Below are 24,021 nucleotides of genomic sequence, written 5' to 3'. Positions count from 1 at the left end.
GAAACACTCTAGTCGCCAAAGAGAAGATTATCTCTCTGGGAACTGCCACAGACTAGATAGGACTTTAGCCTTGTTTGGGGGGACCCCTGACAGAGAAAGTGAAGCACCGAGGGGGCATAGTTCTCCTCTGTCATCTGACACGTTCAGATCAAAGCCCACAAGTGCTTTTTAATAGCATCCAATGTAATAAAACTTATTGTCACTTTCTCCCTATTTAAGCAAATTGAGTCCTGACTTGGTACATTACTCAATGAATTTAGTTTTAAAAATGTCCCGTGATAGTTACACCTCTTTCCCTCTTGACAAGAGTAGGAATGACAGGAGGTCAGGGTACTTCATTCTTGCTCTGTCTCTTCTCTATCGGAGTGAACATAAGCTTGTCAAATCTGCAGCTGTAAAGTCTGGCTGACACCGACATGGACCTCTGCTGTTCCACACCCAAGTTCCAACAGGGGGACTTCAATTTCATATGATCTTAAAAATGAGATGAGCTCAGATTTCCATTCCATTTATCTAGTTAAGAGTGTAGTACATCCTGACAAAGTGTCACCATACCTGATTTTTACCAATTTTACCCTGAGTCTTAAAAGTGATACACTGAAGGAAAACAAATGGAGTTCTGAGAAGTATTCTACATGTTCTTGCCCTAGATTTGGGTGAAAAAGGAATTCTGAGTAGGTCCTGTGACTCTAGTTCTGACAGGACCTTGTCCAACCTCAAATCACTCTGCTCTGAGCAACAATCTGAAAAGCAGGGAGCAGTGTACGAGTTTTATTATAAACTCTCCACTCCCACGCTTTCTGGCCTCTGCCCTGGTCAGGCCCCAGAACTGAGGAGGAGAAAACAGGGCAGGTCGTGGGACTTGGATGGCCAGAGCCAGAGTGCCCCTGCTGAAGACTAGACAGCTCTGTACCTTCGCCAAGTCCCCTTCCGAGGCTTACCTGGTATCGCCTTGGCCCATTTCACTGCCGCGATCACTTGCCGCCCACCTAACATGTTGAGTGTGGTCATGATCCGCCAAGTCGAATCTGGGACAGAGCTGTCATACCCTGCGTATAACACCTCAGGCTCAATGACCTCCAGCAGGGACACCAGCGTAGGGGTGAGCTGTGGTAATGTTGCAGGAACTATTGTTTTGTTAGCAGGATTTTCAGAAGTTTCTTGTGACGTTCCTGGAGTGGCCTGCTGAATTCCTTTTATCTTTTTCTTTGTTTTTCGAGCTGTGGGTGTTAAAAAAAAAATATATACACACACAAGAAATGAGTTCTAATGGGAAGGTCTGGGTGGCAGAGTTTCTTCAGGAAGTATTTTAATTTCTGAAACTATCAATTATAAAGTGACATGGAAGAAGAGAAGGCAGAGAGTCAAGAGGAACCCAGTTGTATATGAAGCCAGGTAATTCTGCATTGGTTATCCTTTATATAAAATTGTCTTTCATACTGTGCTAAAGCAATCTACAGAAAGCACTTCTAGAGATTCTTGCATGAATTAATTTCTGTCTCACTTTCCCTCCAAAGGTGAAATTTTCATTGGTTCAATAAGGCAGTACTTTCACTAGCATTTGAAAGAAAGAATCCAAGCTTGTAATAGCAGACTAGATACTGGGGCTTAGGGTTAACCTAAATTATGGTATTAAGGAAGAGAGCTATATTACTGATAACTTCACACAGGGTCCCCTTCGTCTCAAGAAAGTATTATGATGACATTGCAGATCCCATGCTAGAAGCAGTAACTCCAACAGCAGAAATGTCCAGTTTTTATATTTACATGAGAGCGTTTGAGTCTAGAAACACTTGGGGAGATGAAGAAAAAACTTCACATTTCCTCATATATTATTAGTGGGAAATTTCCCTTTTGTAAGAGATTTATATTGATGATTGCATAAACCTAAAGCATCCTTTTTCATATGTACAAAGTAAAGCTATATCAAATTATAATACAGATTCATATTCTTGAAGTTACAAATGAGAATGTTTCTTTTTAACTGCATATGCTGCTGAAGGCCACACAGGGTACTCTTAAATAGAAAGTACTCAGAGATCCAAGGAAGGGCAAGGAACAGAATTTATATGAAAGAAGAAATGTATCCACCTCACTAATCAGGGATACAACCCATTTTGCTAAGACAAAAGTAAATATTCATCACCTTTAAAATTAATAATTGTTAGATTCTTTGTCCTTAAAATGACAGAATGGTCCCATTATTGTGTACTGTGTTGAATATGATAGGGAGAAATTGAAGAATTCTCACGTAACATTTCAAAACACAGAAAAAGGATCATGACAGAGCTGTTTTTATTTTACCATGCTCTACTGAAAACACAGTATGGTGTGGTAGTAATGACCATAAATCTGAAGCCAGCATGTTAGAATTTAAACCCTGGCTCTGTCACGCAGTTGGTGGAGTCTCCCAGTTATTTCCTGGGCCTTAGTTTCCCTCTCTGTACAGTGAGGGTAATACTGGTACCTCGCTCAGAGGGTGGCTGTGGATTAAATCAATTAAAATATGTAAAAGGCTTAGAACAGTTGGTGGCTCCCATTAAGTGCTACAGAGCTATCATCACCTCCACTGGTGGTAGAATAGGGCTTTAGAGTATTTTGAATGTAGATAGTACAGCTGGAGAGAGGAGTGATCAACTTTAAAAAAAGAAAGTGCTACTACACCTAACATAAGGCAACACTTTAAACACCAAAGGTACATTTCAAAATCGTGGCAAGTACTTCATCCCCAATCAGTGCCCTGAGACGGTACTCTAAAGACCCCCATTCTCCACACCTTAACGCCTACACTCCACGTGAGAACAGGGTGAAGGACCGTGACAGCCTGGCGGATTTTCAAAAATCTTCTGTATTTAGTATAGAATTAATTTCTTACAATTTATCTATAGCCCTGAGAGAACTAATGCTTTTGAATAAAGCTCAAAAATACTGACTAGAGCCAGAATGCATACTAGTATGTTTTCATATAACCTAAGAAGTTGTTAACTGAATTATCTCAGCAGCCACTATTTTTAAGCACTTGACTAAGGTTTTTACTTGATACCAAGTTCCTGACTCCTAGGAGCATAGAGACCGTCAGCATCTGATTTCTACAGAAGTGTTCTTGAGTCTGATAGTTTCCCTCCTTTTGTAATATAAAGAAAGAAATCTTACTTAGTTTAAAATTTAGCTTAAAAATACTAGGTATGAAATCTGATGTCAAAAACCTCCCTGCCTTTAAGTTCCATGTGATTCTTTATGCCAAAAATAAAGCTGTAATTTGGAATGATTACAAATGAAGTTAAAACATTGAGGATTTATCTGTACTCAACTGCCAGCATCGAGAAAGGCCACCTTAAAATAAATCTGGAGAATTACTTGGTTTGGGGGCAACAGCACCAACATGTCCCATTTCTGATCCTAAGGTACATTTATGGAGAGAATCAGGCTCTGAGAAGAGCTGACTTGTTCTGCAGCGTTATTTTGGGGCAGTCCTGAAAGGGAATGTTTCTAAAGATTATGGTAAAAAAAAAAATACTAACAAAATGAAACACTTGACCCCTCTCTCTTGTTCTTCAATACAGTTGATCCTTGAAAAACGTGGGAGTTAGGGGCGCCAAACCCCATGCAGTCAAAAATCTCCATATAACTGATTCTCCAAAAAGGTCACTGGTGGCCTACTGTTGACCAGAAGCCTTACCAAGAATACACCAGTTGATTTACACATATTTTGTACATTCTGTTTGTTATATACTGCATTCCTACAATAAAGGAACCAGAGAAAAGATGTCATTAGGAAAATCCTAAGGAAGAGAAAATACATTTTAAAAATCCATTTTAAGTGGACCCGCACAATTCAAACCTGCATTTGTTCAAGGGTCCACTCTATTATGCTCTGCCAAACAATTCTGGCACAGACACATACCTACTCCAACTAAAGGTTTTATATATACAGGAATAATTAAAGACAAAAATGAGGCTTTCACATTAAAACCACACAAGAAAACCTCCATGTATTTAGATTTTTAAAAAGCCTTTCAGTTTTTTATAATTAAAATTATGTTATGTATCGTACATGCTACCTAGTAACTGATACATTCTTAAGTAAGTAACCAGAACTATGGAGAAGTGGACAGAGGTTAATCTGGCCCTGTTCCAAAGTGTTCTTAATAATGTAAGGATCTCAAATAACCTCTGTGAGTAGAAAATAGGATAGAGACTAGCACCAAGTAGCTCTTAACAAATGCTGGTTTCCCCACTATTCTCATATCTTATGTTGACATCTTATAAAACCATACAATGTATCTTTTTTTTAAAAAATAGTGTTTTGAGAAACTGCAGCTCCGTCTCAACTGTATGCTTACATTTAAAGTAAATCTGATTGGAAAGGGCAGTGATGGTATTGTGGTAACAGAAACTGCGATGTCTCCAGCTGCCCTGGTTGTCTTCTAGTGAGGGAGGGCACTGTAGTTGTTAGAGAGTTGTAAGAGAGAGGAGGGATTTTATATAAAGAAAATAAAATATATTTAAGTGGTCAGACAGCAGCAAATAGAAACTCGGTAAAATCAGGGCAGAAATAAAGAGAACAAAACAATGATCCCTGTGGCCCTTGAAAATGAATTACATGAATGTGCCATTCATCTCTGTGGCTTCTGTAACACCTACAAGAAGATGGGCTGCTATCACTTTCTTTAAATCAGTGCTTGATGTGTTGGCACTTTGCAGTCAAGTTTAAGCAACCTAGTCACACTCAGAAAACATTGGGTTCAGTGACTGGTGCGTCATGACTGTCTTCAACACGGCGCACTTCATCTGTCTGTGAAATTGGGGAATGAGACTCTTCACAGTCAGACCCAGCAATCTACTTAATAGTTGACAACAGGTGCAATCGTGCGTGCTAGACGGCACCAGCACCCGTCTCCGTTCTGCTGGAAGAACCACACACTTGCTCTTCTCCTGCCCACATCACGATGTGTTCTCTGGATTACCTCTAGGGTCATTCTGCTGGTCTCCCTAGACAAGAGGAGTCTTTCCAAAGTACAAATCTGATGATGTCTCTGCCTGCCCGCCCACCCTCCCTCCCTCCCTTCTTTCTTCCTAACTTCTCCTCCTTAGCTTTTCTAGATTTCAGATTCAATGTTGCTTCTGCCCAGGGAGCTTTCCAGGACAGAATGAGGCGCCCCTCCTTGTGCTCCTGGGGCTCTGGCCCCTTCTGCAGCACGCCATGCCGTTCCGGGACAGACTCTGCAACCTCGGCAGACCGTACACGCCTTCACTGCAGACAGTCAGACTCAGTGCCTGCCTCTGGCCTGCCTCCTCGGTGGCTTCTGGAGAAGGAAAGTGCTACTATCCCAAGTGCGAAGCGTGTGGGTTCCTCCAGAGCCACCGCTACCTTCATGGACCTCGTGTGCTCAACTACAGCAGAATTCCAAACTTTTTTCATAGCGAAGTTTTTTAAATGATGAGATCAATGTTAATTATACAACTTGTTATAGAAACAGGGATATGAAACTCAAAAGTTCTAACTAGTTTCAGGTTTCTTCTTTACTTGGAAAGCAAAACCAAACCCATCCCAGTACCTCCTTGAGGAGTTACTTCCCCGGGCAGATTTATCGTCCATCTGCATCTCTCCAGCTATAGAGCCAAGTAAAAGGTGAATGAGAGGAAAATGGACAGGTGAATACATCTGACAGGGAAGCATTTTTAACTCTAGGGAAGAGTTTGGAGGCTGCAGAAAGGGAGGAGAAAAAGTTACGAGTAATGTTGCTTCAAAGTCACTGTTACCTAGTTGACTTTCTTGGTATATAGTCTGGCTATAATGAAGGCTGTATGTACCGTAAGAACTGGTGAAAAAACTTAAGCAGAATATGAAACATTCATAAAAAACTCCTAGTTTATAAGGCAGTCATATAAAATTATGTTAGGCACATATACTATAATGACTAAATTAATACTTTTGCTTACTTTTATTTTAAAAAGGAAAATAATGCATTTTTACATGCATGCAGAGACCATTTCTTTCAGGCATTTACATTACCTTCCAGGTTCATTCCAGCTTGAAGACATTTTCGATAGCGGCATGCCGGACAGTTTTTCCTTCGAATCTTATCAATGATACAATCATTTCTTCCAGCACAAAGATAATTGTGCTGTCCTAGATGGAAAACAAAGGCACTGTCAACATTTCCCAGGTTTTAAAGGATATTTTTATGGGGAGACTTGCTGCGTTTCTCTTGTGCATTGAACACGGCCTAGGACCACAGGCACCGATTAAGAAAGGTACAGCGCACTTGCTAACATGGCCTTTACAGAGCTGTGAGCTCAGCTTAAAAAAGTCTCTTACTCTGTTCAACAAATAATTGTAGTTCATGAAAGTCACTGCAGTATATACATAGAGAAAAGGGCACCAATGCTCAGTGTAGCATCTGGTACATTTTCCCAAACTGAACACCTCCCTGCCGGAGAAGCAGAACACGTGGCCACCCACCGTCCTCTTGCCTCTTCCCAGGCGCCGCCCTCCAAGGCCACCTCGTTTGAGATACAAGCAGAAACTTTTTCAAGCACAGTTTAAAAGCTACGGAGATGTCTGTAAGCACTCCTTCATTGTGACTTCTCACTTAATGCTAAGGAGGGTTAAACAAAGAGGAAACTGCTTCCCAAATACTCTGAGTCCCACATGGAAAATGACTCTGATTCAGCATTAGGCCATCACCTGCAGAATCCAGTGTGCTTCCCCTTCAGCTCTAAGTGACCGGTGCCACACACTTCATCTTGAAGGGGAAGGCTGCCAGCAACTAGTTAGGGAAAGCACACCGCTGGCCAACTAACTAGTATGTGGATCTGCTGCGAATATTTGAATTGACCACTGACCCCAAATATTTACAATTGTTGCTGTCTGAAATCTTCTGGCACCTAGGATTTAAGAATGTGCTAAGAGGCAGAAGTGCAGTTTTCACCTGGCAAAAAAATTTAACAGGAGAAGACCAGAAGTCTCTGTACCCTTACCTACTGCAAAATGCACATTCTTATACTTTTCTTTTAATCTGGTTATTGAATGTTGAAGGAAATTGAGGATCTGGCCTGCAAAAACTCTGAAAAGACCCTCCCGCACAAGACCTATGCAGCTACACGAGCCCTGGGCAACTCAGAGTCCGTGAACCTCACACTAGAGGGGATGGTATTCACAGGACTACAGAACATTTCTCTTCTCAAGAAGAAACCACCTTGAGAGAAAAGAGAAAAATCATTATCAAGTCACTAGGTTAAATATACCTCGTTCTGATTTCTGCGTAAGGATCCTTCCTTCGTGAGACAGTCTAAGACTTGGATGGAAACATACTCTGTTCGCGTCCCTAGGATAAATCACCATGCTATTAAGCATGTATTTTGGGGACATGGTTAACTGTATCAGGTTCCAGTCTGTGTGAGGAGTAGGCCACCGAGGTGACTAGTGGCCTACAGTTGAGCTTTGTTCCAGAGCTGCCCTCCAAGGCCAAATGTCTGTACCAGCTGTTTCCATTCCTTTCTGTGTCATGCATGTTTTGTGGCTTCTCTGGGTGACAGGAAATGGAAGCACTAATCCAGCCATCCTAACCTCTTTAAAGCAAAAGTAGGAACAATGGATGCGTCCATAGTTGGAGCAGTTAAAATATAAAGCAGTTCTACTCTGTAAGCATCCCCCAACATCACTGTCCTACAGAATCTGAGCTACTGGATCGGGGACACTGATCAATAATTTAAATAAGTTAAAATTAGTCCTTTCTGGCTATTCCTGTGAAGCTGGTCAAGTGTGTTTGTGTCTTATCTATAAAAGGAGGAGTTCCAACTAGTGGGCAGTATTTTACAAGACATGCATCACTAATAGTCACTCCTGGTCAATCCTTCTGATAAGACAGTGAGTCATCTTAGTTTGGAGTTCCCGTGTCTTCTACCACTTTGTAAATTCCTCTTCTACCTAATAGGAGCTGTGAGGAGAAAAGACTTCAACACAGCTGGAATTTTTTTTAACATTGTTTTGTTTGCATTGTATTTATTTTTATGGTTACTACCTATTTTTGGCAAGTGATTCTGGTTTCTATTTATGGTTGGTGTGGTAGCCAGCCTCCAAGATGGCCCCCAATGGTCTCTGCCTCCTTGTATTCACACTCCTGTGTAGTCCCTTCCCACACTATAACAGAATTGGTCTGTGTGACCAATAAAATATGGCAGGAGTCACAGTATGTCACATCTGAGATTAAGTCATAAGGACATGACTGCTTCCACAGTCCGCTCTCTCCTGTGGATGATTTGTTCTGGGGGAGGCCAGCCGCTAGAGCAGCCCTAGCCGAGTCCCACACAGCAAGGAACTGAGGCTTCCTGCCAAGCAGTATGACAGGTTTGGACGTGGATCCTCCGGCCTCAGGCCGGATGACGGCATCCCCAGCCTACAGTCTGAATATGATTCGTGAGGGGCCCAGGACTGCCCTGCTACTCACCTCCTTCCAAATTCCGGACTCAGAAACTGCAGGACACAATCAGTGCCTGCTCTTTTAAGCCACTAATTTTTGGCCTCATTTGTTACACAGCAATAGATAACTAACACAGTAGGGACAGTAAAGTAGTTGTTTTTAAGCTTAAAAAAAACAGTGGTCCAAGAAAAAGGGCATGTTCTGGGGTTTGTGCACTTGGTTTGCCCTATCTGAAACATCCAAGTCTTAAATGTGAACTCTGTGAGCTTGAGCGTCTTTCTTAACCTGCTCTCAAAAACTCTGTGGTGTGGTAGAACATGCACTCATGAGCACCAGAAAGGCCCTGATATGAACTGCACCTCTGTTTCCCAGCTGTGTGATCTCAGTAATGTTTATTACATTTTCTGAGCCCCTATTTCCCCATCTGCAAAGCTGGAACATTCGCACCTAGCTTGCTGGGCTTCTGCAAGGGTTGAAGGCAGTTATGTAGAAGGCTCTTACAAACACCTACACATTGTGAGCGCTCAGCGAATGCTTGCTGGTAAATAACTCCCTTGGGACTGCTTTCATCTCTGTATCTAACTCGGTTATATAAACTCGCAGACGAGAAAACTTTGGTCATCTACTCTGAGGGTCAGTGGGATCCCAGCGCTGCCACTTACACACTCAGCCTCAGTTTCCTGGATGATCAAATGGGATTACTACAGCCTCTAAGAGCTCACAGAGCCCTTAATTCAGCGGTGTGACAAACCTAAAACGTAGTACTGGATTCATGGTACACTGAGGGTAGTGGATGCTCATCGCCATTAGGACCCACCAACAAAGCTTACACATACTTCTGTGCAAAGGGGACGTAAGTCAAAGGGACTCCGTGGTTGGGGGGGGAGGGCATCACTGAACTAGCATACGTGGAAAGAAGTGAAGCTACCCAAAGTTTTCTTCTGTATGCAGAAAAGCGACTCCCAGAATACTGAGTTAAAAACCTCAAAATAGCCATTCAACCCAGATCAAGGATTTAGATAATAAATAAATAAAACTTGTGCAAATTTCTTAAAAACAGTAGAATGTTTGGGTATTTATATTATGCCAATCTGAGGGCGGGGGTAACTACTATTTCCAGCAGGGGCTGAAAATGGAGTGCCAAGTGTAATGCAGACCTTACGAACTGCATCTCTGTAATTATCTAAGAAAGTGCTCCAAAATATGTATCTGGGCTTTAAAACATTTCCATCATGTCTAGAAAGGAAAAGTAAAACTGCTATGAGTTAGGTTATCAAAAGATTACAGAATTTTAGAGCTGGAAAGGTCAGTTGAGAAAATGAAAATCCAAATAGGATTTACTTAACAGTCCACAGTTAAACCTTTTCCTACTAATTATGTAATCGAGCCATCAGACTTAAACACTACATAAACATTTTGAAATGGTATGGCTAATAGTCTATGAAATTTGTACCTAAAAGCAAGTATAAGAATTTAATTCTAAAGCAGGGGTTAAGCCCAGAGGGCATGGGGCCTGCAGTGGTATTTTACTGGGGAGGTATGTTTAGCATGTTTGTTTGTTTACACTTTTTAAAGTTAGGCACTGGATGCTTTTAGGTAAGCTTGCTCTCTCCGACATCACTGCATGCCTTCCTTGCCCCAAATGTCTTCTCTCTGCCAGAATGACACACACTTGGTCCCTGTAGGCATTTGAATTTAGAGCCCTGTTTTAAAGGATTTTTCATTCCCCTCCATTTTAACTAAAATAGTTTTTGAACCATTCTTTCTTCTAAGGTTCCACGGTCTCATTCTGAATTTCACTTTCAGGAATCAATTTATTAATGTTACTGTAATATTACTACTGCTGTCACTGTATTTATATCATGGAAATAACTCATGAGTTAGTGAAGTGCTGAAGTAGGTAAAGTGAGGACAAGAACAGGCTTCACTCTCTCGGGTCTGTGGTGGGTTCTGTACCAGGAGGGCTGGGCGTTCCGTGTGACCCCTCCATAGGACCCGGCAGCTGCTGACCTGGGCAAAGCCGGCATCCCTGTGCTCTGTGTGGGGTCACAGGAGTAATTTTATAGTTGGCTCATGTTACAAACTAATCCAAACAAAAGAAAATGACTCCTCTGACTCTTAAGGATATGCAAACAGTACTCTAGGCAAATAATAATAATAATGGATAATTACACTTCTTTAAAAATTAATATAATCAGAGCTTTAGGTAATGCATTCAGGCCACACTACCTTCAACCTGCTTTACAAGTTACTAAAGTACATGATTTTTTCCCAAGATGATTCACTGGTAACATGAAATAAATAATTTGAGTAACTTCTAAAAATAATGGAATGAATTTCTCTCTCTTGAAGGAGTTGATGTTATTGCCCTTGTCAGTAGGCTGAATCCATAACAAGGGTAAAGTTCATAATATAATATTCATATAGTGAAATCAGCTCCTCTGAAATACCTCTTTCTTGACCACCTCAGGCAGTTTATCACTTGCTTCTCAGTATTTTAACCTCCATACCTGGAAACTGTTACCTCATCCTTCACTTCAAGTAGACCGTGACCACCCAGAGGACAGGGACCAGCTCTTACGCTGAATTAGGATGCCTGGTTCAATAGAAAAAAAAAAAAAAAATCCCATCCAGAGACTTTCCCCTTCATAAGTTCTTACTGTCCCTCATTTCTGTCACACTGGAATAGTTGGTGGTTTCAGAACCAACTGCCTGCTGGGAGTTAAAGCCCACGATTCTCGTATAATGAACATGATGTTACCACCCGAACCTAACACCGCCATTCCACACGACACCCCTTTCTTATAGTTACCTTCTGTTCTCTGACCAAACTTCTGCCCCTGAATTTATACTTTTCTATTTTATTCTAGTTCTGCTTGTGTTGCTTTTTAAAATCTCTTTCCCACTGGAAGGCCTAAGAGGCCACCTCCCCACCCCACCAGCATCTTCCTGACGTCCAGCCTGAATGGGGTTTACATATAACAGAAACTTCAAAATCTACCTTAGGAGACAAGAACCCAATAGAGGAAAAATAAAACTCTTCAAAATACACACTACCTTCCACCGCTCTTTTGAAGAATACTTTGCAGCTCCCGCAAGTCAAGACCCCGTAATGACAGCCCGAGGCTTCGTCAGAGCACACAAGGCAGAGTTTGGGAGGTGGTCCCGTTGCCGCAGAGGAGCTGGATGGAGGAGAGCTGACATCTGGTCTCATCCCAGGGCTAAAGAAGGAAGAGGGCAGGGTTATGATGTAACTGTTATGAGTGTCAAAGAAGTATCAAAATCCACTTCTCTTACCTTCTCACTCCCCAGCGAGCATGTTTCACACTGAACTCTGGCTTCACGGACTAGTAGGCATTCCAACTGCCCACCTAAATATATTCAAAGAATGTTTGGATTCTTCTTTCAGACAAAATTAAGAGTGAGGTCATTTCTTTTTAAGTATTCCCTCAGAAGAATGGTAAAAACGAGATCCACTTAGAAACTGTAATTGTTAGTTGCTGAGGGCTTGTTTATATTCATCGTCCCCTTTATGAAGGTGTCCTGTGCGTACGGCGTCACTCACTGTTTCTAAGTGTGCAGCTGATGAGTCTGGCTTGCCGGATAGCCTGCATCTCCCACCGGGATCAAGACACAGTATGCATCCGTCACTTCGAAAAGATGCCTCCTAGCCCTTTAATTGCTTAGGACGTCAATTTAATTTTTGATTTTTAAGATCTTGTACAGGCATCTTTCTAAATTCATTCACGTCTCAGAACAGCTCTGCCTACGTCCTGCCCGGGAGCTACAGCTTTTTACAGTACATGAACCTGGGCCGACATGTCATTCCCAGGGTCGTCTGGGCGGACCCTGCGGCTTAGGGGGGACGCAGAAGCCAGACTGTCTCTCAGCCCCGCGGCTGGCTCACGGTGAGAGCGGAAAGAGTGCGGGGCTTCCACAGGGGGACCCTTGTTCTGCCCTCCCCACTCAGGAAGGGACGGCCTCAAGAAAAGGGAGTAAAGGGGGAATCTGCTGCTCCGCCCAGCTCCCGTTTTTCCTTTTGCGGACTTCTCACCCTGCTGAGTGCTGTTCTGGTGTTTGAAGATCCTCTATTCCTCATTTGTTTTGGAGATCTTCTACAAGCCCAAAAGCTCCCCTCAATTCTATCCGCAAATGAAGCTGCTGCCCCCCCGCCGATCCTCTCTCTGTGGAAGAGGCTTCTGTCAAATGGACAGTGTCCCCCCCGCCCCCCGGGGTTCCATGATGTTCTGTGCACGCTCTCAGGAACTTCTGGAGACTTCTCTCTCACAAGGTATCGATTCTCTGCTGGGTTTGGGAGAGTGGATGGAGCACATGCTGACAGCCTACAACGGGAGAGAGCCACCTGAAGTGACTCTGCTGTAGGTCTGGCGTGAGGTGCCCTGGATGGACGGAAGCTTGTGACTAATGCAGAGCTGCCGCTCTGGGCTGGAGTGTGACAGGGAAGTAGGAGGGCCTTAGAGTGAGTGAGCAGAGCGATGTGTCAGGGAAGCAAAAACTTCTTTGGCTTAAGTCCTGAAGACGCTCCTATTCCTGCTCGGCCCATCTCTGTCATCTGACAGCTATTTTTAGAGACCAACCAGTTGTTTATGGAAAATGAGTAGTAACATTTAAAGATTTGAAAGGTGCTTCTGTAATTTTTCCTCAACCAATTATACGTGTTGACATACATTACAAACACATACGTGTATGCATTTGTTTTTTCAAATAGTGCTTTGTAGTAGAGTCCTAGCCCAGTGATGCTGCAGGCTCCGTTCCAGACCACAGACAGCAGGGAGGGGGGTATCGCAAGAAAGCAAGTCAAATAACTTTCTTGGTTTCCTAGTGCATGTAAAAGTTATATTTATATTATTTTGTAGTCTATTAAGGTGTGCAAGAGCTTTATGTCTACAAAAACAAGATATAGGGACACCTGGCTGGCTCAGTCGGTTAAGCTACTGCCTTTGGCTCAGGTCATGATCCCAGGATGCTGGGATCAAGCCCCGCATCGGGCTCCCTGCTCAGTGGGGAGCCTACTTCTCCTTCTGCCTGCTGCAACCCCTGCTTGTGCGCAGTCTAACAAATAAATAAAATCTTTAAAAAAAAAAAACCCCAAAAACAAAGTATATACCTTAATTTAAAAATACTTCATTGCTAAAAAATGCTAACCATCATCTGAGTTTTCAGCGAGTCACCATCACAGATCACTATAACAACTATAGTAAAGAAAAAATCTGAAATAGAGAATTACCATAATGTGACAGAGATACAAATGAACAAACGCTGTGGGAAAAATGGCACGGAAAGGCTTGCTTGACTTCGCATTTTTTACAAACTGAAGCTCTGTGCCAACCCTAAGTGCATAAAGCAGAGTGCCCTACACCGAGGTGTGCCTGTCCTCTAGCTGTAAAAGGCTTTGTGAGTACAACCTTGTCAAGCCTCTCAGCAGCCCTATGGAAGGGGGGCATCACCCCGAGATGAGGCCGCATGGGAGGAGGAGGGTGATCAGGGGGCCTGTTTGTAGTCAAACCGACATGCTTCAGGTCCCTGCCCTACCACTGAAAGGCCTGTGTGACCCTGGGCTGGTGGCTACTGCGTTGAGCCTCAGTTTCCACAAGCGGACTGGGAAGGAGGACATCACCTATGTGTGTGTGTGCGCGCACGTGCACTGGGAAAACAGGAGAATGCTCACATCTAGCACATTGTTCCTGCATCGAGCAAGCACTCCGTAGATGTTCCTTTGCGGTTTCAGGAAAACTGGAGATTTTAGGAAAAAGCATTATGTAAGTATTATATAAGTGGAAAGTAGTATAAAGCCTAAAACCCAGGACAGTATTCCCAAATTCTATCTTATAAATTAGAGCATACGCTGAACCACGAGCGACTGACGGCAACAGGGAAAGGGCAAATGACATGAGCAAATGCACCGATGCAAGTGTAGCTAGGGATCTGTAACTCCAGTCCGCCTCCTGGCCTCCCCTCAGTCCTTCCACACTACCTCACGTCAGCACAGAGTGTGTGTGAGTATGTGTAAAACTGCCAAGTGTACCACAGACACCAGTGGAAGAAGTCCGTTTTTGTCACACAGAAACAAAGACACATGGGCCATGACGAACACCACTGGGAAACACGGATGAGGACAACACGGTATGCAGCTCCAAGTGTGACCCTATGATACCGCTGAAGGACTCCAGTCCAACCGAAGGGCCAGCACGACAAGCAAACCACATGGAATCGCCATCTTTTAAGAGGGACACATGGCAAATACAGGACAGGAAGAAAGAGCGAGCACATAAGACTCCGAGTGTGTCTCACACCCCTTTGAATAGAAAAGCTACCATGTCCTGGGTCTTTGATCAGCATGTGCCAACAGCTATGCCGAATGTTCTGAAGATGCTAAGAGCTTCTCTTATGAACTGACTTGATCCACAGTGCTTTCTTTTAAGTGAAAACTCCTAGGAACAAAATGCCTTGTTCCAAATGCATACTCGAATGCTGCTGCCCATTTACAGTGGAGAGTGCGCTCAACACCAGCTTGTTCCTGAGGCCATGGTGTTTACATTAGAGTTGAGAGAGGAAAAACAACAACAACAACACATGCAAAGCTGGGTTTTTCTCTTCAGTTCTCCTGCAAGAAAAACAAGTGATGAGAGGAGGCTCATGGATGGATTGTGAGAACTAATCACAACTTGAGGAGCATGAAAAATGTGCGGGTAAATTACATCCTTTCATTTAGCCCACATTCACGACACGTGAATAGCAGGCACTGGGACGATACGGAGGTCATATCACATATGTAAGTCATACTGTGGGTGAAATGCATCACTGAAATAATGAACCTTGAAACTTGGGTGAATATTTTTTATCTGCCTCCTGTAACATGGGACTGCCTGGAGAACTTCAGGGAAGAGAAGCGCTATCAGCACCCTTCCCTATGAGCCAGGGGAGGGTTAATGGTCCTCCAGGAGCTTAGAAGTTCAGGTAATTGTAGATATTCTTTATGATTCTACCTCAAAATACGACACTGTGGTTTTTTAAAGGTTAGTGCTGCAATGTGCAATGTGAAACCCTATCAGCGAACTTTTTCTGATGCTGTTACATTAACATCCACTGGTCTGTCTTGCACTTTGAACGGATCTTTTACCCATGCATGATTTTGTACTGTCATGCATTAGTCATTTGGAAAATATTGTTTCACTGAGTTAGGCAGATTTTCCAAATATTGACACAGTTCATTAAACAATATAAGAGTCACATCTGTCAAGCTCACAGTGGCAGACGGAAGTCTTAAAAAGTTCTAAATTTTGTTTGAAAGCTCACATTTTTATAGACCAGCAACAAATACTGTCAGTTGTCTTCTGTGAAGTGATAACCTCACTTCAATCATTTTTGAGAAAACCTTTGCCAAGCACCCAAGGCTAAACACCAGAGTTTACTCACGGTAGGTCATGAAAAAGGTGGCTCTTCACCACACAACATAAACAATCTTACACCTACTCCTCTCTTTGACACAAGCCTAAGTGCTGTGTGCAGCCTAAGTGCATAATCAGCTTTATGCATCTTCCCATTTTGTCACACAGATGGATAGTAAAAGGACATTGTCAAAAGTGGAGGTTTAAGAAAATCAGTAATATTTTGCGTCCTCCAGGATATTCTTGAACTGTGCGCGCATAGCAGTGAAGACAATGACTACTGTACCCGCAGATGCCTGCAGTGTTACTCATCATTGCTTTTGGACCATCACTGCAAATGTCAACACAGTGAAAAAGGCAAACAGAGACTGTGTATGATCTTGAATGTATTTCTGAAAAGATCTTGGGGACTCCCAGGGGTCTGTGGACTACATAGGGAGAACTGCTGTTACAGAGAATAGTTGGGACTCTAAGGCAGGCGAGAATTCATAACCTAACTGCAATGTAGTAGCTCGGTGACCTTTTAATCTCTCTCAATCTCAATTGCCCTATTTCTAAATGGGGACTGTAATGTGCCTGGCAGAATGATCCAGTATTGCTTACTCAGTTAGAGGCTTTCTCCCCCCAAAGACAACGGAACAGGGATGATAAACATTACAAACCCAAATGGTGGTGTTGGTTTAGCCTTCAAGTTAAATGAATTAAATCAACATTTTTTATTTGGAGAAAAAAAAAGCAAAAACAGTAATGACCTCAGAAAATGAGTATTAATTACCATGGGGGGAAAATCCTGAAAATAAAGCTACTACAACTGGATTTTTACCAACTACACATGGAACAGGTGTCTTCTCATAGGCTTACCAGTTTTTGTCCAAGTACTATAAACCAGTGGTTCTCATCTGGGAGCAGTTTTGCACCCCCCCCCGGGGGGGGCACTTGGCAATGGGTGGAGACATTTTTTATTGTCACAACTGGGGAAATGCTACTGATATCTAGTGAGAAAAGATCGGAGTGCTGCTCAGCATCCCACAATGCACAGGACAATCCTCCACAACAAAGAATTACCCAGCTTCAAATGTCAATAATGCTGAAGTTAAGAGCCCTGTGCCATAAATTCAACAAGGACCAGAAACATATTTTAAAACCTCTTAACTATGGTTAAGTGGAGCAAGCACCCTACTGAGGCAGCCTTAAATATTCTTTGATTCAAGATAAGTTCAAAGGGAGACTGAAAACAGAGCTGACACCAGGGACTATACAGGTCTAGTGATTAATTTATTTGTCCCTCTAGCACTGGCCCTAAAAGGTGGTTTTTACACACCAAAGTCACCTGCATTTTTCTTATCTCTTTTCATTAGGAAGAATGTAAATACTCCGCTGCACACACGAGGTGATTACATTTTCTGACTGCCCATTTATCCCTGCATTAGCTAAAGGATTACTGATTTGTTTGATAATAAGCTATGGACTAGTTTTCAAATCAAACAGAAAAACTGTCTGGTGGAAGGCTTTCACAGTATTTCTGTTAAATGGTTTTAACTAGCATACATTTTGTTGTTTAGTGAGAAGAAACACCGATGATTCTCTTTGCTTTGCCTTTGTTGAGAGAGGGTTCTACTGGTTTTAACTTCAAGTGCATATTAAGACAGTTTCCCCAAACTATGCATCATTTATGCGCACTCATCTTGGGGAGAAGGTTAGAGCACCAAACACTATACTCTAATAAGCCAGGAGCATTTTCAGTAAAGGATGCATGAAGAAGGTAATGCCTTTGTCACACCTTTGAGACACCAATGGCCTGTCACTTAACATCTCTGGGCTTAGTTGTTGACTGAAAAATGAAGGTCTTCCATCAGTAAACTCTAAGAGCTTGCCCATGTTTCCCAAGGTGGGGCTGGAGGTATAGGTAGGGAAGAATACATCTGGGTCTGCAAAAAGCTTCTTCGGTCCTGTGTATTTATTTATATGGTCACCCTTGTCTACGTTTCTTTCTTCAAGTCTGATCTAACATGTTTCACGGAAGAAATGTATTTCTTTGTCTTTGGAAGGATCAGTCCTCAGTCTGGTCACTGTGTTAGGTAACTTGAAACCATAGGCTGCATGTGTTCAGCTCTGTTCCCTGCATCGGCAGACATGAATTTTAACCTGTAACGATGTTGTGGAGTGAGGATGTGTGTTCCTCACTTCTTAAGAGCACACAGGGATAATGATGGCCTGGTACATACAGAATTAGGAATGTGACCTCTTCAAAGAATTCAAGAACAGGTGTGACACAATGGCATGCTTACTACCTTCTCCTCATGTCTATCACACTAGATACTGAAGGTTGAAACTGATGGCTGTGGAGTTGTGTTTTTGAGCTCACATCTCACATGTAATGTTTTTTTCCCTATCTTTTCATGATTTGGTTTTTTCTCATATACCAATGTATATATGTAGTTTGACTGGATTTTATTTTTAGGGAGTCAGGTGCCAATCAAGTTGGTTAAGCTACCGTGCTGTTCAGTAGGTAAATTCATTATGGGGTCCAGAACTGAAGGCCATTGTAATTATAATTATCTGCAATCACCCTGTAAGCTTGAATTTAGGCTGGTCCCCGCATCTGTGGGAGTCATCCTGGGTTTCAGTCATATATGTCCAGTTTGTAAGATTAAGTAGACTTTATCAGCTATGGTCTATTTCGGGTTTGTAGTTTAATTTAGAATTGTGTTAAACTGATGGTTTGTATTTGACTTCATTTTACATTAGTTTGAACTGTTTTTGAATTCCGGAATTTTGAACATTTATTGTAATTTGTAATACAGTTGCTGTGAAGCACTTGAATAAAGATGTTAAGGAAACCAAACACTGCTCATTTCTGCCCCAACTGACAAAAGGAACTTATTTCTAAGTTTCTATGCTTAGTAACTTGGGCTTAAATGCACAAATTTTGCCAATTTCAACCCCCTTTCCAGTCTTTTTTATTACTCCCTGTGGCATGGTCATGTACCTTCTCCTTCTTGTCCACTGTGACTGCAGCCATCTCAACACACGCCTTCCCTCTCTTGCCTTAAGCACAATGATGGTTTACACTAAAGAGTCCTCCTGACTTTCACTGCTTCTCCTTCCGTTCCTTCCCCACACTGCTAAAACTGCTTTTGTCCCTCGTGGGTCTTTTAATAAACTCTCCGGGACTCCTCCACTATATATAGTTCAAGCCCAAAAGGGTCCATATTCTGGCTCTTGTTTCTTTCTCCAATTGTAGGTCTTCCCACCCCTCTACACAAACCATTTGGTTTATCACTTAGGGATCCTGGATTCTATAAATATTTATGAAGTGACTACTATGTGCTACATGTTTCCTGGAAGTATTGTTCTAAGAACTGTTCCCCAAGCCTGGAGTGTCCACCATGGCTTTTCGGTTCCATGACAACCTCTAGACTCCCTTAAACACCGCCATGTAGCACTTTACATAGCTGATCCTGGGATACCTTTTGATAGAGGTTTCTATCAATAACTCCTCTTAGGTAAGGGCCATGGCTTAGGCCTGTTTATATTACCATCATCTTGTACAGTGTCCAGTAGATGTTATTGTATTTAGTTTATTTATACATCTTTATCTGTTCTGCAAAAGAATGTAAGGCAGCTAACATGGTAGATGTTTGATATTATAGCCAGAATATAGGTTATCACCTAACTACTACTAGGAGCTACTGTGGAAGCTCTTTCTTTATATACACTATCCCCTTTAATCTGTTCCACAAACCTATGAGGTGAGTTCTGTTTTCGAGATTTAGAGAAGGTGGCTTGCCTAAGGTGACATAGTAACTAGCAAAGCCAGGATTCAAACCCAGGTCCTTCGGCCAACAAAAACAGTGTTCTTAACTGATATTCCACCTCTCTCACAAAGATAAAGTGGCAAAACTAAGAAGCTGAGGTAGATCTAGGTCTTCAAATTGAGGTACGAAGGCCTTCTACTTTGTAGCCTGAGGTCTGACTTCTTTAGTGATACACAACGAAAGGTACCAAATTCCCTTCCAACCAGAATCTTCAAATCAAGATTTTTGCCCAAGTAACCATTGCCCCAAACAGGTCAAACAGATAAAAACAGCTGCCTTAAAATTGTGCAACAGTCTGTATTTTTGGACTAAATTTTCAAATGACCCACACACTAATGCTCATCTCATTCTGCACAATTAGCACAATTCCTAAATCCCTACAAAAATGTTTGTAAAATCAAACAAATTCAGAGCAGCTGTGTCCTTATTCATATTTTATATTAGTATAAAGGAAGGAACGAAACCCTCAGAACCAACCCCAACTTGATCTATGGCCACATGCTTCCTCCCTCAGTCCAAAGCCAAGGATTGATTTTTCACTTCTCAGATTTTTATACTAGTGCGAAAATTTCTTGGTTTCTCTATCATGCCAGTCTACCAGATGTGAGGTTTTTTTTTTTGTTGTTGTTGTTGTTTTGTTGTATGGTGTTTTTGTTTTTCTTTTTGCTGTATACATTTTCCCTCGGGTTTTGGTGATGCTGCTCTTACTTCACACCCTGGTTTCTAAAATCCACTGAAACAATTTAAAGGAAGAATTCTAAGGACTGAATAAACAGTGAAAAGAATGGGCAACTTGTCCCTCGAACAGGACCAAAAAAAGAGGTAAGAAAGTCTTTAAAATGATGTAAAAGTTACTTAGTGGACATCTGCAATACAAGCAGGCAGATGAAGAATTTAAGACAAATGGTTTTTAGGAGGTGAAACAAAACACTCCCAGTCATGGTAATACTCATATTTTAAGCCAGGTGATGGATATTTTAATTCTACATGCCAAGCTCCACAAAGCTAGGTACTTTAATAAGTATAATACCTCAAATAATCATTCCTACTAGTCCATTTTACCGACGACAGTTTAGCCATTTGTTTGCCCAAAGTCACATGAACACAACCTGGATCTGAATTCAGCACTGCCTTATTCCCAAATCTTTGCTCCTTACCTTCGTAACTGTGTTGCCTGGCAGGGACTTGCAGGGTAATATCCATTCAAGCTTGACAGAGTTTTTAAAATCTTGTGTGAGTCACCAAGTAGATAGTCTTGAGGTAAAGTTAAACATTAAAAATAATTTCTGCTTTTTCTCTCTTCTGTCATTAGTATCACAATAGAATAGAAATTGCCTATAATTAAGAGATTTGAGAGGTGGGAGGAAAAGGGGGATCCTGGGCTCACCTCCTTGCACGGACACATAAAAATCTGCAACTCTAAGTGGAACAGCTCTCGCAGAAAGAAGCAAAGACGAGCAGGAAAGATCATACGCAATGAAGGCTGTTAGAGAGCCCGACTGAGATGTGCAGGACGGGCAGAGACACAGTTTGGCCAGGCCCCACACGCCTGCTGGGGAGGCCCACGAGTGCGAGGGAGAGCGCAACCACAGAGGCCCTCACTGAGGAAGGAGGGGTCTGAGCCCCGCATCAGGTGCCACTGCCCAGGTGAATGGCACCAATAATGACAGGCTTTGAAAAGCAATGGGGCTTACAGCCAAGAGAGCCAGAGGGCAGCAGGAAATGGGGACCGCACTCTTAAAGGGCATGCACGCATTCTCACTTGTGTGGCGGCCCAGGGCAGAGGCAGCAGTTTGAAAAGCACCTGGCTGACACGTGAAGGAAGTACATTCACTGACGGTGGGGTGTGTGCCAGAGGGGCAGGGATCACTTGGAGCACTTCCCGGGGACATGACCCCGGCGGGCACCATTTTGTACTTGCCACTTCTACCTGGCTGGACTAGCACTGATGGACACCATTTCTAACACTTTCTCTCTATTGTGCTAGCACCATGCCTGGCCCCAGTGTTTCCCTGTGAACTCGCCCCATCCAGCCAACCTGGAGCCCCTCACAAGTGGCTTACCGCCTGACCTCTCCTGCAGGGACCACAGCCCCTGCCAAGCACCCTGCCCTGGGTGCCAGCCCAGCAAGTGGGAACACCTACAACAGCTGCAGCCAGCTGTGCAGGAGGCCTGGCCGGCCCACCAGCCCAGCCATACTGTTGGTGTCGGGCATTGCAGCCAGCTCCTGCAGCCCGCCCCACACGCAGCAGTGAGTCCATATGAATCGGGACCCACCGCAACAGGGGGGTGGACACAGCCCACCCAGGGGTTACTCCTTGGGCACCTGGGTTGGGTGACCAGGGCATTTTAGGTTACTGGACCCCACAGGACACCTTCTGCACAAAGCCACTCCTTCAAAACTAACAGGTATAACTGATCTACTACTACAGAGAAACAGACAAAATGAGATAGAAGTATGTTGCAAATTAAAGAGTAAGACAGAAACTCAGGGAAAAAAATAAAACTTAAATGAAACAGATAAGCAGCCTACTGGATAAGGAATTCTAAGTAATGCTTATGAAAATGCTAACTGAATTCAGGAGATAAATGGATAAACACAGTGAGAATTCAACAAAGAAATAGAAAAATATATATATATATATATAAAGAACCAGAGCTGAAGAATACAATAATTGAAGTGAAAAATATACTAGAAGGAATCAAAAGCAGATGAGATGATGCACAAGAAGGGATCAGTGATCCTGGAAGAAAGGTTAGTAGAAATCACTCAATTGAAACTTCACAGAAAAAAATTTTAAAAACCTGAGCAAAGTTTAAGAAAACCCTCTGGGACAACACCAAGCATACTAACATTTGCATTGTAGGGGTCTTAGAAGGAGAAGAGAGAAAGAGACAAAAACCTATTTGAGGAAATAATGGCTGAAAATTTCCCTAACCTGGTGAAAGAAACATACAAGCCCATCCAAATAAGGTGGACCCAAAGAGACCCACACACATTATAGAGGATCTTCAAAGCAGCAAGAGAAAACTTGTTCCATAAAAGGGAAGAAGATTTTTCAGCAGAAACTTTACAGGCTGGAAGGGAGTGGTACTGAAAACATAATCAAGAATACTCTTTCTACCTGGCAAGATTATCATTCCAAACTGAAGGGGAAATAAAGGAGTTTTCCAGACAAAAACTAAAAACGCTCATCAACACCAAACCGGCCTTACAAAAAATGTTAAAGGGACTTTCTTAAATGAAAAAGAAAAGGCCATAACTAGAAATAAGGAAATTATGAAAAAAAAAAAAAAAAACACTCTGGTAAAGGTAAACTTATAGTAAAGGTAGTGGATCAAGCACCTACATAGCTAGTATAAAGGTTAAAAAACAAGAACAGTAAAATCATCTAGATCTATAGTACTTAGTCAAGGGATACACAAAATAATAAGATCTAAAATAGGACATCAAGGGGCGTCTGGGTGGCTCAGTCGGTTAAGCGTCTGCCTTCGGCTCAGGTCATGATCCCAGGGTCCTGGGACTGAGTCCCGCATCGGGCTCCCTGCTCGGCGGGAAGCCTGCTTCTCCCTCTCCCACTCCCTCTGCTTGTGTTCCCTCTCTCGCTGTGTCTCTCTCTGTCAAATAAATAAATAAAATCTTTAAAAAAAATAAAATAAAATAAAATAAAATAGGACATCAAAAACATCAAAGGGGGATAAAAAGGTAGTGCTTTTTGAACACACTGGAACTTAAGTGACCATCAACCTAAAAGAGACTGCTATATAGAGGTGCACAAAAAATAAAGAGGCAGGAAATAAGACATTACACTAAAGGAAGTCACCAAATCACAAGGAAAAGAGCAAGAGAAGAAGAAAGGAACAGGGAACTACCGAAACAACTAGAAACAATGAACAAAGTGGCAATAAATACCAATCTAGCAATAACTACCTTAAATGGACTACATGCTCCAATTAAAAGACATATGGTAGCTGAATGGATTTTTAAAAAGACCCATCTACAGGGGCGCCTGGGTGGCTCAGTCGTTAAGCGTCTGCCTTCGGCTCAGGTCATGATCACAGGATCCTGGGATCGAGCCCCACATCGGGCTCCCTGCTCAGCAGGAAGCCTGCTTCTCCCTCTCCCACGCTCCCCTGCTTGTGTTCCTTAAAAAAAAAAAAAAAAAAAGACCCATCTACATGCAGCCTACAAGAGGCTAACTTCAGATATAAAGACACACGCAGACTGAAAGGGAAGGGATGGAAAAAATATTCCATGCAAATGTAAAAGAAAGCCACGGAAGCAATTCTTGTATCAAACAAAAAGAAAGTGTGTAACAAGAGACAAAGAAGATCACATAACGATAAAGGGATCAGTCCGACAAGCAG

At 42.5% G+C, this 24,021-nt stretch overlaps 1 protein-coding gene across 6 annotated transcripts in view; it reads right to left on the bottom strand.

Annotated features, from left to right (window-relative positions):
* The window catches only part of NR3C1 (nuclear receptor subfamily 3 group C member 1), a 128,091-nt gene that overhangs the window by 16,149 nt on the left and 87,921 nt on the right, over positions 1-24,021 (bottom strand). For 5 of the 6 annotated variants that reach the window (XM_078067357.1, XM_078067353.1, XM_078067354.1 and 2 more), the window contains exons 3-5: positions 11,481-11,647; positions 6,017-6,133; positions 942-1,220 (exon numbers count right to left, since the gene is read on the bottom strand). In XM_078067357.1, the coding sequence (XP_077923483.1) occupies positions 942-1,220; positions 6,017-6,133; positions 11,481-11,647 (563 nt within the window). The remainder of the gene's footprint in view (positions 1-941; positions 1,221-6,016; positions 6,134-11,480; positions 11,648-24,021) is intronic. The other variant, XM_078067358.1, reaches the window with a different exon arrangement.

The sequence above is a fragment of the Halichoerus grypus genome, chromosome 2 (genome assembly GCF_964656455.1).
Source record: "Halichoerus grypus chromosome 2, mHalGry1.hap1.1, whole genome shotgun sequence".
Taxonomy (NCBI): Eukaryota; Metazoa; Chordata; class Mammalia; order Carnivora; family Phocidae; genus Halichoerus; species Halichoerus grypus.
Note: the sequence above shows the minus strand (reverse complement) of the source record. Positions and strands in the feature narration are given on the sequence as shown.